The sequence below is a fragment of the Amphiprion ocellaris genome, chromosome 5 (assembly GCF_022539595.1).
Source record: "Amphiprion ocellaris isolate individual 3 ecotype Okinawa chromosome 5, ASM2253959v1, whole genome shotgun sequence".
Taxonomy (NCBI): domain Eukaryota; kingdom Metazoa; phylum Chordata; class Actinopteri; family Pomacentridae; genus Amphiprion; species Amphiprion ocellaris.
This window is the reverse complement of record NC_072770.1, coordinates 1,322,130-1,339,704: the sequence shown is the minus strand read 5'-3', so window position 1 is coordinate 1,339,704 and position 17,575 is coordinate 1,322,130. Positions and strand designations below refer to the sequence as shown.

The 17,575-nt window shown below is 39.9% G+C and overlaps 1 protein-coding gene across 4 annotated transcripts in view; it reads left to right on the top strand.

Moving 5' to 3' along the window:
• Positions 1 to 17,575, top strand: part of rbpjl (recombination signal binding protein for immunoglobulin kappa J region-like) — a 42,855-nt gene that overhangs the window by 9,770 nt on the left and 15,510 nt on the right. For 3 of the 4 annotated variants that reach the window (XM_035948061.2, XM_055010783.1, XM_055010781.1), the window contains exons 4-8: positions 8,630 to 8,764; positions 9,218 to 9,288; positions 9,433 to 9,548; positions 13,377 to 13,554; positions 16,150 to 16,287. In XM_035948061.2, coding sequence (XP_035803954.2) covers positions 8,630 to 8,764; positions 9,218 to 9,288; positions 9,433 to 9,548; positions 13,377 to 13,554; positions 16,150 to 16,287 — 638 coding nt within the window. The remainder of the gene's footprint in view (positions 1 to 8,629; positions 8,765 to 9,217; positions 9,289 to 9,432; positions 9,549 to 13,376; positions 13,555 to 16,149; positions 16,288 to 17,575) is intronic. The other variant, XM_055010782.1, reaches the window with a different exon arrangement.

The window sequence follows — 17,575 nt, the reverse complement described above, 5'->3', positions numbered from 1 at the left end:
AAGAAATCTTTTAAAATGTTTATTTTCAGTCTAATAAAAGCAAGCACAGATATTAGTTGTCTAGAATGGCATTTTCTACCTGCACTGGATTTTATTTCTTGTGTTTTATTATTTTTTTAGTTGACTTTTGGGAGGTTAAACCAAATCTGCACAACGCAAAAAGCTGCAGACTCATTAGTGGCAGTTCCACAGATGAGGTTCCTCTCATCCATGGACACATGAAAGGTTTTCCAATTCTGCCATCAATAGGTCTCACTCTCTGCTACTCTTTGCAGAAATAGTTTTCCTCCTCAGGAGGCAGCACAGCAACGAGTGCAGGAACGCCACCAGTTTAGAGAGGTCTGTCAGGAAGTCCTGTTAGTCAGTTTAAAAATATAGAAGGAAAGCACTCAGAGAGTGCAGTACTCTGTCAAGGCTGCTCAGCCGTTGTATGACTTCCGATGGAAATGTCCTGATAAGTCCTCAGTGGTGGATTTGTAGTAGGATCACAATCCTGTGATCATCAGCAGGCAGCTGACGTAGTGTTCACTTGTTGTCATGGTTACAGTGACGCCGTGTTGCTATCTCGCAATGATACAGAAATCTTGAACAAATCCGTGGATCCAGACTTTAAGCTGCATCACTGCCAAAATCTAATCACTTGGTCCTTGTGTCATTTCTGACTTTCCCTGAAAATTTCATCCAAATCCATTTTGGAGTAATGTTGCTAAAAGACAGACAGACATATTCACAAATAAACAAACAAACGTACGGCTATCGTAACTCCACCACGTTCCTTGGCGGAGTAAAAATAGGAATTGACACAAAGTGTTTTACAGTGAAAATCATCATCATCATGTGGCGTCTTCATTCCAAAGGTTGGCCACCATAGATCTCCATTTGTGTCTCTGCAGCTCTCTTTGCTTCCATGTAGGACTGTGTTTCACTGCACCTCTTGATGTCATCATTTAAGTCTCTGCCTTCCTCCTCTTCCTTCGATGGTGCCTTTAAGAATAACGTTGTGGAATTTCTTCATCCACTTTCCCATCATCTGTTATCGTGGTTCCAAGCTACTAGTATTCATTGACTTGCTCAAGATCATTACCTTCCACACTGATTACAAAGTTCTCTAGTGTTGTCTTGTTAACACACATGGTCTTTGTCTTTTTGGCGTTTAACTCCATCCCATATGCTTTACATGTGGCGCAGAGAGAGTCTGTCATGGCCTGCAGTGATTAGATGTTGTTGGAGAGCAACACTGTCTCGTTTGCATATCTGATGTTGGTTCTATTCATTCCATTCAGCATCGTGCCTTTACTTTCTTTCAAAGCACAACCTCACTGTAAAGGATAGGATACAACCTTGCCTCACACCTCTGCGAATGTTCACCCAGTTCGAGCATCCAGCTGCAGTTCTAACAGTCGCTGTTTGGTGCCAATACAGATTTGCCACTAGCCTCCTCTCATGTGCTGGGACCCCAGCTTTTTCCATGATATCCAGTAGCTTGTAATGTTGGACGTGATGAAATACTTTTGTGTACTCTATAAAAGGATATGAAACACAGGAAAAGGTTTTGTTGTTTTTCAATCATTCTTTCACAGAAGCACCTGAGCAGAAATATTCCATCTCTTGCTCCCTTTCATTTTCTGAAGCCAAGCTGAGTCTCACTTAAATGCATCTCAGTCAATGGATTGATGCGAGTGAAAATAGCCATAAAACACAGTTAACATTATGACCAAAAGATAAATCTGAACTAATGTTGATAAAATAACAACAGATAAAGAGAATAAATCAAGCTCTACTTGAGTCAAATGTTGTCTTTCTGCTTCCACTCCTGCAGTGAATGTCAGCCTCACACATGGAAAGAAGCTGGATGAATATCCAGGTGATTGGGTGAGATAGGAAGTTTACCTGGTGACAAATGTCTGATGTTGTTGGCAAAATGTGGGCTCTAGCTGGCTGATTTCTGTGTGTACTCTTGGCCAGCCTGAAAATAAACTTTTAGTATGGTTCATCTAAAAATCCTGTTTCTTGAGTCAGCTGCAGGGCGTTCATGCTAACAGCTCAGCTAACTGCTGTTATCTGTGACTCTTCATTCCTCCAAATCGTTCCAATGGTGGATTCAGGTCAAGTTTTCCTCTCATAGTGAGGGGCAAAGAATGAGAAATAACATGACAGGAACCTAATCTGTGCTTCATTTACAGTATGTCTCCTGAATAGATGAATGAATGCATGTTTAGCAGAATGTTTATTCCATACTGTACAGCATCAGGTGCTCGTATGCAGAGTACATCCTCTGCCAAGTCCAAAGCCTTGTATCACAGCTGTAGCTAAAGTGGGCTGGATCAGGCCCAGAAATAATGGGTTCTTCTTTTGCTCATATTACACTTCTCCACCAAGACTCATTAGATTCAGATTGGTACTATTTGAATGATCTTGTTGAGAAACAGACAAACAGCACGGACCATCTCGGCTTCTTCTTCTTGTTATTTAAAAACAAACGCTGAACCACTCACAAATGACTCTAATAGAAAACATCAGTGGCGGTATGTCAGAAATCCTGGAGTACGTCATCCTGCCCAGTTTTCGTGATAAAGGCTAATAATCAGCTGACTAATCCTGAGTGGTTTGATAACATTAGATGTGATCTTGGTTCTTCGGATGGTTGAAGCTCAAATTCTCTTTAAAACAAACAAAGCGTGTTTTCACTTTTAGGGTGTTTGCATTTGATGCATTTAAGTGAGACTATCGAACACTGTATTGAGCAATTTTCTTGCTATTGAAATATCCATTGTGGGTACATATTGCTATTGTTTTATCCCTCAGGCCTGATAAAGGTGATAAAACTTGGATGGAAGGAGGTTATACTTCCATCCATTCTTTTTCTTACACTTATTCAGAGTTAGGTTACAGTAGCAGCAGTTGAATCAGGTCATTCCATACATCCGTCAGTCCAGCAACGTTTTCCAGCTCCTCCTGGAGAATCAGAAGGTGTTTCCAGGCCTGATGAGATATTTTGTTCCTTCAGTGAGTTCTGAGTCCACTCCAAAGCAAGTCCCCCAAGAGGTATCCTAAACAGACTCCTGAAGCACCAACTGACTTTAACCCATGGCAAGATTTACTGAGTGTCCTCCCTCTCTTCTCTACACTGCACTATAATAAATACAAAACAGCCCAAAAAAAGATCTAAAATGAGAGCGTCAATTGAGAGCATCGCCTTCTAGCTTCGCTCCCTCCTCACCACAAAGGTGCAGCACAATGCTTTCCTGCTGATGCTGTAACATGTTGTCAGTCCGTCTTTACTGGTCAGTTTGTTCGACTACTTCTCAATATAAAAAGCAAAGACATCCCCGTAACATGTTACAAACCAGAAGTTCCTCCTGTCATTCAGATGAGAGCTTTGGTTCGGAGGGTTGACGAAGGTTTGAGATCTCCTCATTTTTCCTTTCGTTCATTTTTACAGCCCTGACACCCGTTAAGTCTCACTCAATAAAACACCTAACAAAAACTATAGTCATGGTAACTGTCAGTCAGTACAGCCATGACAACCTCGGGACCACAAGATGTACTTTTTTGGAGGTGAAAGTGCATTTCTCTGCTTCCCTCCCCCTTCTGCCTTCAGTCCATTCTGTGTTGCTGGTGTGAAATACCGGAGGGTCTGAGCTGCTGACATACTGACCTCTGACCTTTGGAGAGGGGAAGGTCTAATTTAGACTACTGCTGGCACTTTGGTGACTGACCACACACACACACACACACACACACACACACACACACACACACACACACACACACACACACACACACACACACACACACACACACACACACACACACACACACACACATACAGTCAAACAAGTGTGAACCCTGAACTGTGAGCTGTGGAGAGAAATGATCCCCGTCATACATGAACAAAACATTCAGTATACAGCTCACCAGGCTGCTCTGACCTGAATTCATGTCCCACTGGAATAATGGGGATTACGTAAGGGAGCAGGTAACTCTTCCAAGTGTATGGAAATACTGGCAAATCATCCGTTTGCTGATTGTCTGCTTCCATGACTAATTACCTCTCAAAACCCGAGCAGTTTCTGTAGTCACTGTGTGCTTGACTGCAAAACAAAGTTGTGCACCTCAGTGGGAAGCGCACGACCATGGCTAGAAGTAGAGAGAACCCAAAGTGTTGAATGTGCAGGATGACACCATTAGAACACTATAAATCACAAAAAAAGACAAAAACAAAGTTACATTGTTTTGATTACTTACTGAACCTTAAGTGTAAAAAACCTAGAATTAACATCTTCAACAGGAATCAGCAGCTGTTACCAATGCTGGAACAACAATGTTGGCACTATATGTAGTGGATAGGCTATTTGACCTGGTCTATTTACATTTTTACAACCTCAACAAACGTTTTTCACATGACTCTGCACATCAACTCTACCATAAGGTGTCACCCTGCCGTTTGTATCTTCCAACAAGCAGCTTCTCTGTCCAGGAGGTCCTCGGTTTACGACGTCCTTGACCTACGGCGTTTCATCGTTGTGTCGGAATTGGTTACGTGGAACTAGTTGATGAGCAGAGTGGATGAATACGTCGTCACGCGGTGCTATTGTTTCCATTCTCCGGTTGTATGCCACCTTGGATTGTGCTACATTCACTAACTTTTTGTCCTTCATTATGGCTCCCAGTGTAAGTCAGACTCTTCTGATGCTTGGAAGAAAAGGAAAGCCATCTCCATGGAAGTGAAATTAGATGGAATAAAACGCTGGGAACAGGAAGAAACACCGACCAACATGGGTCAAGTTGTAAAAACAGGTCAACACATTGTAGCGACCCTCTGTGATGAATGAGTGAGACTTTATCTGGTTCTCTGCTGGTTTATTGAACCTTCATACAGGCTACTGTGGGCCGTAGCCAACACCAGAATAACTAGAAAAACCCCATAACTTAGCTCCAGAATTAGCCGCCGTTCCCAGCTCTCTCTACTGCTGACTCTCAGCCAATCAGAGGTGGTTTAATTAAACATGGCACGTTCACTGACATTAGGTAAATCTGGAACTGAACAATAAACATTGAAACCTCAACATCAACAGCAATATCAGTCTGTTACAATATTCTGTTATCTTCTAGTAAAATGATTCATACATGCATGAAAGTCGTTGGTATTCATGACTTTTCCAAAGAACTGATCCATATCATGATGCACATAACAGCTTTGTTTACATTTTCACCGCAGTTCCGACTTACGGCGAAAATCAACATTTATGCTGTGGCTCACATGGAACAGATTGTCTGCCAACTCAGTTGTAGTACTGAAGGATTCTCAGACAAGACACTGAACTCCAAGCTGCCCCCAACTTGGGGCAGACCAGCCCCTCTGCTGCTACTCATGTATGAATCTGAATGAGAAACACATTGTTAAGTGCTGTGTAGAACCTGGTTAAAGTTAAAATGTGGTATGTAAGAATGGGCCGTTTACCATTTATGTTATTGATCAAGCAACTTATCTAATTTGCTGTCTCTTATTTGCTCGGTGTAAACACTGTCTGCAGTTCAGCTGAAAAGTTTCATGTATGAGATGTGGCTGAATAATGAGATTTAGCTTTTGTTGGGCAGACTATTTTGTATACACTGATTTATAGGCAGCATAAACAACTCCTATAAGTTTCAATCTGTTTGAAATCAAGAAAATGGAGTGACAGCAACCTCTCCCAGACTGAGCTCCTTGTCCTCCCAGCCAGTCCCTCTATACAACAAGAAATCAACATCCAGCTTGAATCAACCCAACTCAAACCCACAAAGTCTGACAGAAACCTGGGTGTCATGATCGATGACCAACTAACCTTCAAGGCTCATGTGGTCTCTGTTGATCGGTCATGTCTATTCGTCCTGTAGAACATCAGTAAGATCAGACCCTTGTTGTCTGATTATGCAGCTCAACTCCTGGTTCAGGCTCTCTAATATCACACATCGATTGCTGCATCTCCTTATTGTCAGGCCTCACATGCACTGTCAAACCTCTGCAGGTGATCCAGAATGCAGCAGCACGTCTGGATTTCAACCAGACAAAAAGTGCTCATGTCACCTCTCTGCTCAGATCACTTCACTGGCTGCCAGTTACTGCCCGCATACAATTCAGAACTCTGGCACTTGCATTCAAAACTGGAATGAAAACAGCTCCTTCCTACCTGAACTCTCTCATCCAGGTCTACACTCCCTCCCACTCACTATGCTCAGCCAACAGAAGGTTCCTGATAAAACCACCACAACAGGGCTGGTCCATAGCTGGACTCTTCTCCTCTTTCGAGTTACCGAACTCTGTTCAGTCTTTAGGAAAGACTAAAAACCAGCTCTTCACTGAACACCTCTGCACGCGACAGACTGCAAAAAAAAAAAAAAGAAAAAAAATTCCTATTACTGCCTGTAGATGCCACAGTCCTATTATCACATTAGAGCTTGTTTTATGGCTCCTTTCCAGGTTGTTCTCTCCTGACTAGATACTTCTTGTGTTGAATCTACTCTCAGATGTACATTGCTTTGGATAAAAGCATCTGCTTAATGAAATTGTAGATTTGTAGCTTTAGTCTATTTAACAGTCACATCTCATATATCCTCAAGTTCAGCATTTGGATTTTGGTAAGTATTGTTTCAAATTGTAAAAAGGTAATTTCTAATATGTCAGAAACAACAAAAGTTTGCCTCAAATCATATTAAGGATTCAGTCTTGTTGTTTAGTAATGTATATTTGGGGTCACAGATCTCTTATTTTATTTACACATGCAACAATAAAAATAGGGATGAAACCAAACCTTATGTATCGATTACTGGTGCTTCAGTTACATTTCTGGGCAACTTGATATTTTGCCTGCTTGCAGAGGGATTAATAAGCTTGATGCCACTATGTGTCTATATACTAAATATGATGCTTAGTAAAAATACTTGACACAGGGATAACAGAATCTACATAGCAGGGCTGTTTAACATGCAGTAATGTGTGTTCAATTTGTACATTGATCAGAGAGGCTAATTTTTGCTTTATTTTGTTAAATATTAGGATTATTGTCTCCTGAGGTATGCAGAAAATTTCATCAGTAGTTGTTTATTAATGTCTCAGTCCTAAAAAAAAAATGTTTTCATGTCTTTTATTGCAATTTTGGTTTTATTGGTCGCATAATTGAGCCATGAGTCCTCCGTTATTCCTTGTCTCATGTCAACAGTCTTCATTATGAGAAGCATTCCAGACTGCAGGCCTCAGGGTCGTACCTCTGGCTCCTCATTACATCCTTACAGCACAGAGAAAACACAGCTAATGTGACAGCTGCTATTGTTATCACAGCTCACTAACCTGCTGTTCAACTCAACATTTGAAATCTAATCACACAGAATGAGAGCATTTCTCTGTTTGAAACCAATAACCAGCACAAAAAGGCATGAAAAAATGTCAATTCATTGCTCCAGCTGAAGATCAAATGAGTCGTTTTTTTTCACATCCAAGCCAGACACACACTGTCGTTCAAACGTTTGGACACACCTTCTTATTCAGTGGTTTTTATTTCATTATTTTATACGTTGTAGATTAATACTGGAGACATCCAAACTATAAAAGAATACATGTGGAATTGTGTTGTCAACAAAAAAGTGTTAGTCTTCAGTATTAATCTACAATCTACATGGACCACAGCTGCAGGAGTCTTACCTTTTTCCAGTAAGTTGAGCTTTGTTCTGTTGGTGGCTCACCTGCTGCTCCGTCAGCTGCTGCCAAACGCTGAAGTGTCCGAAATTTAAAAATAAGACTTCCAAGAAGCAGTGGGAATATTGCATCTCCTGTACCTTCCAGTGGTGATGGAAGGGCAGAGACACATTATTCTGATGTTCTGAAAGTGATGAAGACTGATGAAAACTGGTGTTGTCAGGCGTTCTTCTTCTCTCATGGACATTTCAGTAGTTTCAGCAGCTCTGACCCTCCACTGGGGGATCTCTGCTCTCCAGCTCAGCTCTTCTGTCACTCAGTGCTTCACAGCATCCTCCTCGAAAAAGTTCGATGTTCAGAATTCTCGCAAGCTACTGTGAGTTCCACAAAGTAGATTTTAGTTCTATTTCCATCCGTATTTTTGGGGCATTTTGTAATATCACATTAGAAAAAGGTCATGGAAAGAGCAAAGTTTTAAAAAAATGAAAACATTTTCTCACTTGCTTTAGTTTGTTTTTGACTTTTTTCACTAAGAGTTAATGTACAGCATGAATGTTCAACAGCAGCTGACATTAAAGGATTACTACAGCTTGGCGGATGCTGATTGAAAACGATTCCAAAAGACTTTTCTCTACATTTAGATTTGTTTCTGGCTTCTTCTATTTTATGGATGGATGGATGGATGGATGAATGGATGGATGGATGGATGGATGGATGGAGCATGAGTCATTAGTTTCATAGATGTGGGGTTTTTGTTGGATCACCACAGTGAGGCACTGAGATGAATTGTCAGTATAACGCTGCCACAGTATCCAACTTTGATAATAAATCACACACACACACACACACACACACACACACACACACACACACACACACACACACACACACACACACACACACACACAGTGTATTTTTGGTTGTTTGTGACTGAGGGTATTCTTGTCCAATCAGGAGACTGAACCCAGGGTTTCAGGGCTGTCAGTTACTGGGAACAGCAAGGGAAACTGAAAGAGAAGCCCATGCAGACCAGAGCATCCTCATCCTGCACGCCAAAGTAGCTCAGAAGTCCTACGGCAACGAGAAAAGGTTGGCTGATGCTGCAGTTAACCAAAGAAAACCTTAAATATCATAACTATCCTTTAACCAGTCAAAGAGGGGGGAAATATGTAGCTACAGAACTACACCACTGTTCAAAAATTTGGGGTCACCCAGACAATTTCATGTTTTCCATAAAACTCACACTATTATCCATGTGCTAACATAATTGCACAAGGGTTTTCTAATCATCAATGAACCTTTCAACACCATTAGTTATCAACTAATCTTTTCACCTTCATGTAAAACATAATAATGATTTGGTGCACAATAAAGCAACCTTTTATGTAATGCCCAGTGACAATACACTGGTTTAAGACCTTTGCTAATCTGTGTTTTAATGTAGATCTTTTGCAAAACATCAACATTTCTAGACCATATGGGTTCATGGTGGTGATGTGTTTAATTCTACCATCTAAATTCATGCTGCTGCATTACTTCCAGGTTCTTCTGCCCTCCTCCTTGTGTTTTCATCAGCGGTCGTGGTTGGAGAGTCATGCAGGACCATTTAAAAGGTGAGGAAAGAAACACAGAATTAACTTAACATAAAGGTGTTGAATACAGCTTGTTAAATCTGAATTTGTGAAGCTACATCTTCTGGGTTTTCATTCTTCCATCCCCTTCCTCCTGTATTATTTTGTCTTCTTGTTCCACTCCAGCGGCTGGTTATGGAGACTCTGTATATCGAGTGTGTGGTTACATGTGTCTGGACAGCTCCACTCAGTCACAGGTGGACACATTCAAACTGGTCTTTGATGAACAGCCAAACTCCAGGGTGAGACAAGTGTGATCTGATGCCATCTGTTGTGGTTTTGTCGAGACAGTCCTTCCCTGTCAATCAGAGTTCCTTCAATTACACAGACACCAATAATCTGAAATTTAAACTGGTCTTTATCCCAGTTCAGTGATGGGTGATGAGGTCCATCTTTTGTCCCAACCAGGGGATTAGTGATTAATATTTGTACAGTTATAGATCGATAGAATTTCACATTTCACTACAAAAACATAAATGTTGCTCCACACATGTCTATTGTGTGTAAATTCTATATTTCATAGAAGGTCAATTTAGTGTCATTAGTCAGTGAAGAGCAGAAGTCCAATATTTGCCCTCCACTGGAATGAATGAATAAAGATTTGAAAATCCTTTAAGGATGCTGGAGGAACGATGTTACCCAGCAACACCGTAGGCATCCTGAAGGCTCAAACTGCTGCACAGTCACTTTATTTGACCATTTTTCTGTTTCTGTGTATTTTTCTCCACAGAATTACAAAGAAACCGACCCGTTGTAGTTTTGAAACACGTTTTATTTTTAATAAGTTATAAATTTACTCAGTTATCAGGGCCAGAAACTGTAAAAACACAAAGAATTGTTTCATTTTCAACTTTCCAACGGTCCTAAATTGTATTGTGAGTGATGTACTGCTCTGTAAGAAAAAATGTATCAATTTTACATTTAAAAGTGAGATATTTCATCATCCATCCATCCATTTTCTACATCGCTTAATCCTCATTAGGGTTTATTTATATACTTTATTAGCTAGGTTGGTAGAGGCAGATGGTAAAGTATGGAGAAGAATGGGGGAAGACCTGCAGCAAAGGGCTGTGACCTGGAATCGAACCCATGCCGCTGTGTCTGGGACTAGAACTCCTGTTTATGGGTCACCCACTCAGCCAACTGAGCTACCTGGGCACCCCAGATGTTCATCTTCAAGTCAGGAATATACACTACCAGTCAAAAGTTTGGACACACCTTCTCATTTATTTCCGTTGTATTTTCTCACTGAAGGCATCAAAACTATGAATGAACACATATGGACTTATGGAGTAATTGAAAAAGTGTGAAATGAGTAAAAACATGTTTATATTTTAGATTCTTTGCTTTGATTCCTGTTTTGAACACTCTTGGCATTCTCTGGATGAGCTTCATGAGGTAGAACCTGAAATGGTTTCACTTCACATGTGTTCCTTGTTAAGGTTCATTTGTGAAATTTCTTGCCTTCTTCATGGGGTTGGGACCATCAGTTGTGTTGTACAGGACACAGGTACACACATTTTTTTTTGTTTTTTTTTAATGTTCTGATGCCTTCAGTGAGAATCTACAATGTAAATAGTCATGAAAATAAAGAAAAACCATTGAAAAAGATGGTGTGTCCAGACTTTTGACTGGTAGTGTTCACGTTTACAGCTCATGGTGGATAAGAATATCTGTCGTTCTCCATCATAGGTTCTGATTCTTTTACCGAACCATCCACTGTGAACGTAATACGTTACAGGAGTGTAACGCTAAATCAGTGGATCATTCTGTTAGAATGAATGTGAGCTGATGGTCTCAGCATCTCTGCACCATCTGCAGATGAGTGAATGATGGGATGGACCTGCTGTGTCTAAGCGACAGACAGCTCTGTGTGTTTGCCTAGACAACAACGTCACCTCCTTTATGACAGACTATTGTTAACTCAACAAACAGTCATGTCTGTAAGCACGCTGTGTGTTCACTGGCCTCTCCATTATTTACTCACTGAGAGAAAACACAAGGCAGAGACGTCCTACATCTGCATTACTGTACAGGGCCTCAGCCAAACACCTTTTAAAAGCTGAGAACAGCAGTGGAAAAATTACAGCAAGTTTGCCTGTCAGTGCACAGGAAGTTTCTGTGCATTATGTGACGATTGGTGTTGGTTTGTCTGTCTGTTAGCTTTCAGGGAAGGTCAGAAATGACACAAGGACCAAGTGATTAGATTTTGGCAGTGATGCAGCTTATAGTCTGGATCCACGGATTTGTTAAAGATTTCTGTATCATTGCGAGATAACGGCACGGAGTCACTGTAACCATGACAACAAGTGAACACTACGTCAGCTGCCTGCTGATGATCACATGATTGTGATCCTGCTACAAATCCATCTCTGAGGACTTATCAGGTCTTATCTGTCAGAAATGATACAAGGAACAACTGATTAAATTGTGGGGGTGTTTCTGAGTCCCATCAATTCCCGCTGCCCGCTACATATTTAGGTCATATTTAGGATTCGGTATCCGTACAAAACATACACATGCAGAAAACATGCCTGTGCTCAGCGCAAGGTCATTTTGTTTGTGGTACATCTATATTAAATGGACACATTTTATGGTGACGTGATTTCTGCCACAACTTTTGTCAAGATTTCATCCGTTGGAAATCATACAACAACTGAGCAACCTTGGAGCAGTACTGCGCTCTCTGACTGCTTTTCTTGTTTGCTGTGGGCTCATTTTTCACTGCAATATAAAGTCCTACAATTGTATGGAAACAGAACTACCATGAAGGAGAGATAAAATATCTTTTGACACAGTTATAATGCAATAAGTTGAAATGCGTTTTTATAAAAAGTGGAATCAGCATGTGTTGCCAGGAACAGGACCACAGCAACAAAAATGACTCCTTTGGCAGTTTCTACCCGTCCTAGCCTGTAAGATGACGCAGGAGATAATGCGCAGCAACGAAGACACTCGGCACACTCTTTGTCCTCCAGGTTGCATCTGGGGTGAAGCCGTTTCCGTCCCCCTAAGGTGGCCCCGGTGCAACAGTGCCGATGTCAACAGTTCCCTCTTGGGGTGCTGCTGTCTTCCTGTCCTTTATTTAGAATAAAATGTTATCCTAGCTGGGATATTTTAAAACTGAATTTAATTAAAACAAAATGTGGTCACCAGCTTTTAGGTGTGCCACACATGCACAACATTTTACCAAAGCTCCCAGGTATTACTAATACTACTAATAATACTAGTACTACTGGAGGAAATGGTAATGCTACATGCTATACCAGTCCTCTCTCTGTTCTGTGTAAACACAGTCTGCAGTTCAGCTAAAAGTCCCTGGATTTTTGTCAGTTCCGTCAAGGAATGCAGGATTTAATTAGGGTCCGAGCACCAACGGACCCTATTGTAATTTTTTTTTTTAACTAAATTTTGTTACAGCTAATATTTTCTGATTTTATTTTTGACAAAATTGGATATGAGTCATTGGTTAGGTTTCTGATGAGATATCATGATTTTAATCCTTGATTTGGTAAATTGTCCACCTTAATGCAAGGATACTCAGAAAGTTTTAAACCTCTCTGAAATGTAGTGTTAACCCCACCAGTGGGAAACCAGGTATTTAGGACATTGGAGGGCAGATTTTTTTTTCTGTTTTAGCAGAGTCTGGTTAGACCCAACAGTTTTTATTAGATTTTTTTTTTAATGAGACACATAAAAGAAAGTGACTGATTAAATGCCATGATTTCAAGCTTAGATTTGTCTGTTATTCTTGATCAAATGGCACAGAACAGGTGAACAACTCAAGGACCATCTGAAAATTGAAAATCCATCACTTCTTTTTGTATGTAACTATATATTGAGTCATTTTTGGTGACTTTTCTTAAAGACAACATGCCTTTTAGACCTGTCAGTAGGTTTTGGGGTTCAGAGGCTTAAACAGAATCTTTCATTTCAAAAGTTTGAAGTGTCTCTTAAGCTGTACTGTATTCTTGGAAAGTCTCCATCATCTGACATCTTCCAGTCAGTGTTTGAATGAAATTCTGACGCACTCCAGAGCCATCCTGAACTCTCTCCCAATCTGTCTGCAGCAGATGTTTGCTTGTGCCAAGTCGCTGTTCATCTCTGATCAGGACAAGAGGAAACACTTCTGCCTTCTGCTGCGACTCTTTCTGGGCAACAGACATGAGCTCGGTTCTTTCCAGAGCAAGATGATCAAAGTCATCTCCAAACCCTCCCAGAAGAGACAGTCCATGAAGAACGCTGACCGTGAGTCACTCAGACAAATTATTCTGTATTTTATTACACTTTTCAAGCCAACAAAAATCAGTGTTTGGACTTATCTTTAAATAGCACTGGTATCATCATCATCATCAGTGTCAGACTATTTTATTTTTTATTTTTTGTATTTTCTTATTTTCCTATTACAATTTAGACATTAGTGGAATTTTTATTTTATAAAAATGTTATTATAATTATCTTATTTATATAAATATGTATTTCAGACCTTTGTTGGATATAAAACTCTAAAAGCTCTAAAAAGAAAATCAAAAAGGTCAAATAAATATAAATATATGTAAATATGTATTTACATATATATGCCAGGAACAGTTCCTGGCTCCGATAATTATCATGATTGTGGAGATTTTTAGTAAACTATGTGCCTTTCAAATAAGTTTGTTGGTTTTTGGAATTTAGAGAGTTTTTAAAAAAAAATGCTCTGTTTGAGCATTTTTTTTAACTCTCTAAATTCCAAATAGTTTATTAAAAATCTCCACAATCATGATAATGATCAGAGCAAGGAACTGGATAACCAGAGAGTTACTGAAATTCAAACTTTCCAAGAATCATTTTATTTTACAAACTTCATTTACAAAATGCCAAAGTCAAGCAACAAAAAGTCAGGAACTTTTCAGCTGAACTGCTGGCTGTGTTTATACACGACAGATAAGAAATAAGTAGAGAAACTATTTTAAAATGTACGTAGTAAAATATCTCTTGCATATGTTATGTTTTATCTTATGTTTTATGATTGTTAACTGTGTTACTGTTTCCATAAAGCTGCAGGACTTTATATTACAGTGAAAAACAAGTCCACAATGAGTAAAAAAAAAAACAAACAAAATTGCTTTGAGTTCAGAGGGTTAAAGGGGCATATTAATAAAAAAAAGTCCATGTTACCTATTAGTGGTGGAATGTAACTAAGTGTATTTGCTTTAAGTACAAACTGGAGGTACTTGTACTTTGCTTTAGTCTTTTATTTTCATGCTACTTTCTACTTGACTACATTTCAGAGTAAAATACTGTACTTTTTACTTCACTACATTTATCTGACAGCTTTAGTTACTTTACAAATTAAGTTTTTTGCACAGAAGAAACATCAAGTTCTTTTAAAATATGATGTTTTGTAGTTATTTAAACTACCCAGCAGTTTATACAAGTACAGCTCAAATGATTAGAAGTTTAAATTAGCAAGTCAGGTGGCTGTGTCGACTGGGTGGCGTTAATTGACAGCTGGTTGCTACTGTCATGACTTCCTGTGCTGTGGAGTCACTGTGGGTCACAGGGTCAGTTTTATTCAGTCATCCAAAACCTACACACACACACACACACACACACACACACACACACACACACACACACACACACACACACACACACACACACACACACACACACACACATGCTTAAAGGAGACATCATCCTGACAGCAGAGACAGCAGCTCAGGTGACATCACACTGCTCTGGTTACCGTGGAGACTAACCCTGTACCTGTCTTCTACAGACATGAGTGTGTTTGTGTCCTTGTGAGGAAACATTTCAGGTTCAGACTTTAAGACTGATTATATACACTCACTGACCACTTTATTAGGTACACCTTACTAGTAAAAGGTTGGACCCCCTTTTGCCTTCAGAACTGCCTTGATTCTTGTTGTCATATTTTCAGCAAGGTGGTGAAAACATTCCTCAGAGATTTTGGTCCATATTGGCATCATGCAGTTGCTGCAGATTTGTCTGCTGAACATCCATGATGTGAATCTCCCGTTCCACCAGACTCATTTATATTCAGTTATGAAACAAAGTGCTTCAGTTTCTGATGGGTCTTTCTCCCTTATTTTACATCTATTTATGTCATCTGCACCTAACAACGAACAAAAGGAGTTGATCTACAAGGCTTCTAGGGAAACCCACTGAAGCATCATTTTAATTTTTATTGCTCTACAGCTGCAACTGATCCAGAGTTATTATACACTACTGTTCAAAAGGTTGCACAAGGGTTTTCTAATCATCAATGAGCCTTTCAACACCATTAGCTAACACAATGTAGCATTAGAACACAGGAGTGATGGTTGCTGGAAATGTTCCTCTGTACCCCTATGGAGATATTCCATTAAAAATCAGCTGTTTCCGGCTAGAATAGTCATTTACCACATGAACAGTGTCTACACTGGATTTATCATTCATTTAATGTTGTCTTCATTGAAAAGAAATTGCTTTTCTTTCAAAAATTAGGACATTTCTAAGTGAACCGTAGTGTACCTTAATGTACAAGCGAAACCATATATTAGTCATTGTTTGAATTGTTAAGTTTGAGATGGATGTTGAAGGTTTGGTGTCCTGATGACATTGAAAAGTAAATGTGTGTAACCTCAGTCTACTTGTACATCGGAACCAAACACAATAGCAGAATAGAAACCGTGAACTGGAGGATCGAGGTACACATTTCTGTGTCCCACTTCAGATAACGTGTCAAGCATTAAACCCACATTCTCACACTCAGAAGAGTCCTGATGTACTGTGTTGTACAATGTGTCGTACAGTGTGTCGTACAGTGTGTCTTTGTGTCTGTCTGGGTATTTTCAGTGTGCATCTCGTCGTGCTCCAGGGTAGCTTTGTTCAACCGTCTACGCTCCCAGACGGTCAGCACTCGCTACCTCTCCGTGGACAGAGGAGCTTTCATAGCCAGCGCCAGACAGTGGACAGCCTTCACCATCACCATGGGTAAGTGTGTGTGTGTGTGTGTGTGTGTGTGTGTGTTAACTATACAGTATATTCACACACAGACATATGCCTTGTATACTGGGAAGGTCATAATGTGGTCAGACTGTTTGACTTTAAATCAAGAACAGAGGGTTGGAAATGCTTGTAGAATCCATAAACACCATGATGGCTTTAGCATATGATGCTGATACAGCCCAACAACACAACATGTACTGTATGTAAGTTTGAAATGAGTTATGTGTCACACAAAGGGTGAAACTCCGAGGTCTACGTCATACTTCGATCTTCCATCTCACTGATCTCACTCACTGTCCTCTTTAAAATCTTTTATTAAAACTCACTTTTAAGTTTTAAATGTTAGTTTTTTTGTAATTGAAGGAATTGTTGTACTTATTTGGATTATGTTTTCATGTTGATCCTTAAAGTTCTGGTTCTTTACTTCAAGTATACTTTTTAATGTGAAGCACATTCTAACTTTGTTTTTGAAAGGTGCTATATTAGAAAGTTCATTATTATTATTAGAGTATCTTCAGGACTTCACTAGACAATGTAAGTAGGACTGACAAACATGAAACTGCAGGGATATAACAGTCCACTGGCAGTAGCACACTTATCCACACAGCAAGTCTCTCAGACAGATAGAAATATGCTGCTGGAGACTGAAGCCAGTCGCTCTATACTTTGTTGCTCCGCTATCCCTCTGTTGCATGTTGTAAAAATTTTGGAAACAAAGCTTTTGAATTAGAATTTTGCAAGGCACCTGTTCTGGAAGTTCAGTGATGTTGAGAAAGTATGAGGAGGCAGACAGAGAGAGACACGCTGGAGACTCAGATGACTTAGGTTAAGGTCTACTGACATCAGGAGAAGTGACACCAACAGAGCAGCAGTACATGCAGAGCCAGCATCAGCTCTCAGGATTCTCTCTGATCTCTGGCTATATACTGTAGTTGGAAGAAGGTCACATTTAGATGACAGACCGATATGGAGACAGCTAGTCTGCTTAGTCACGTCAGAATAAACAGTATCTATTTTCCTGCAGCATCTGCCTGTCTGAAGACCATTATGACCTTAGAAAAGGGAAGAGGAATTTTTCCTTCACAACCCCTTCTAATTGAAATAAAGTTTCTTACCTTGTTTACGGCAATATATAGTGCTTTTTATATGGTACATGTCACCCCATGAGTGAAATCAGCCGTCAACTCCATGACTCAGTGTTTCCAGCTTGAGACTGCAGCGTACCAATGACAGTCACTAAAACACACTTTCAGAGTTTCATATGTAACAAACT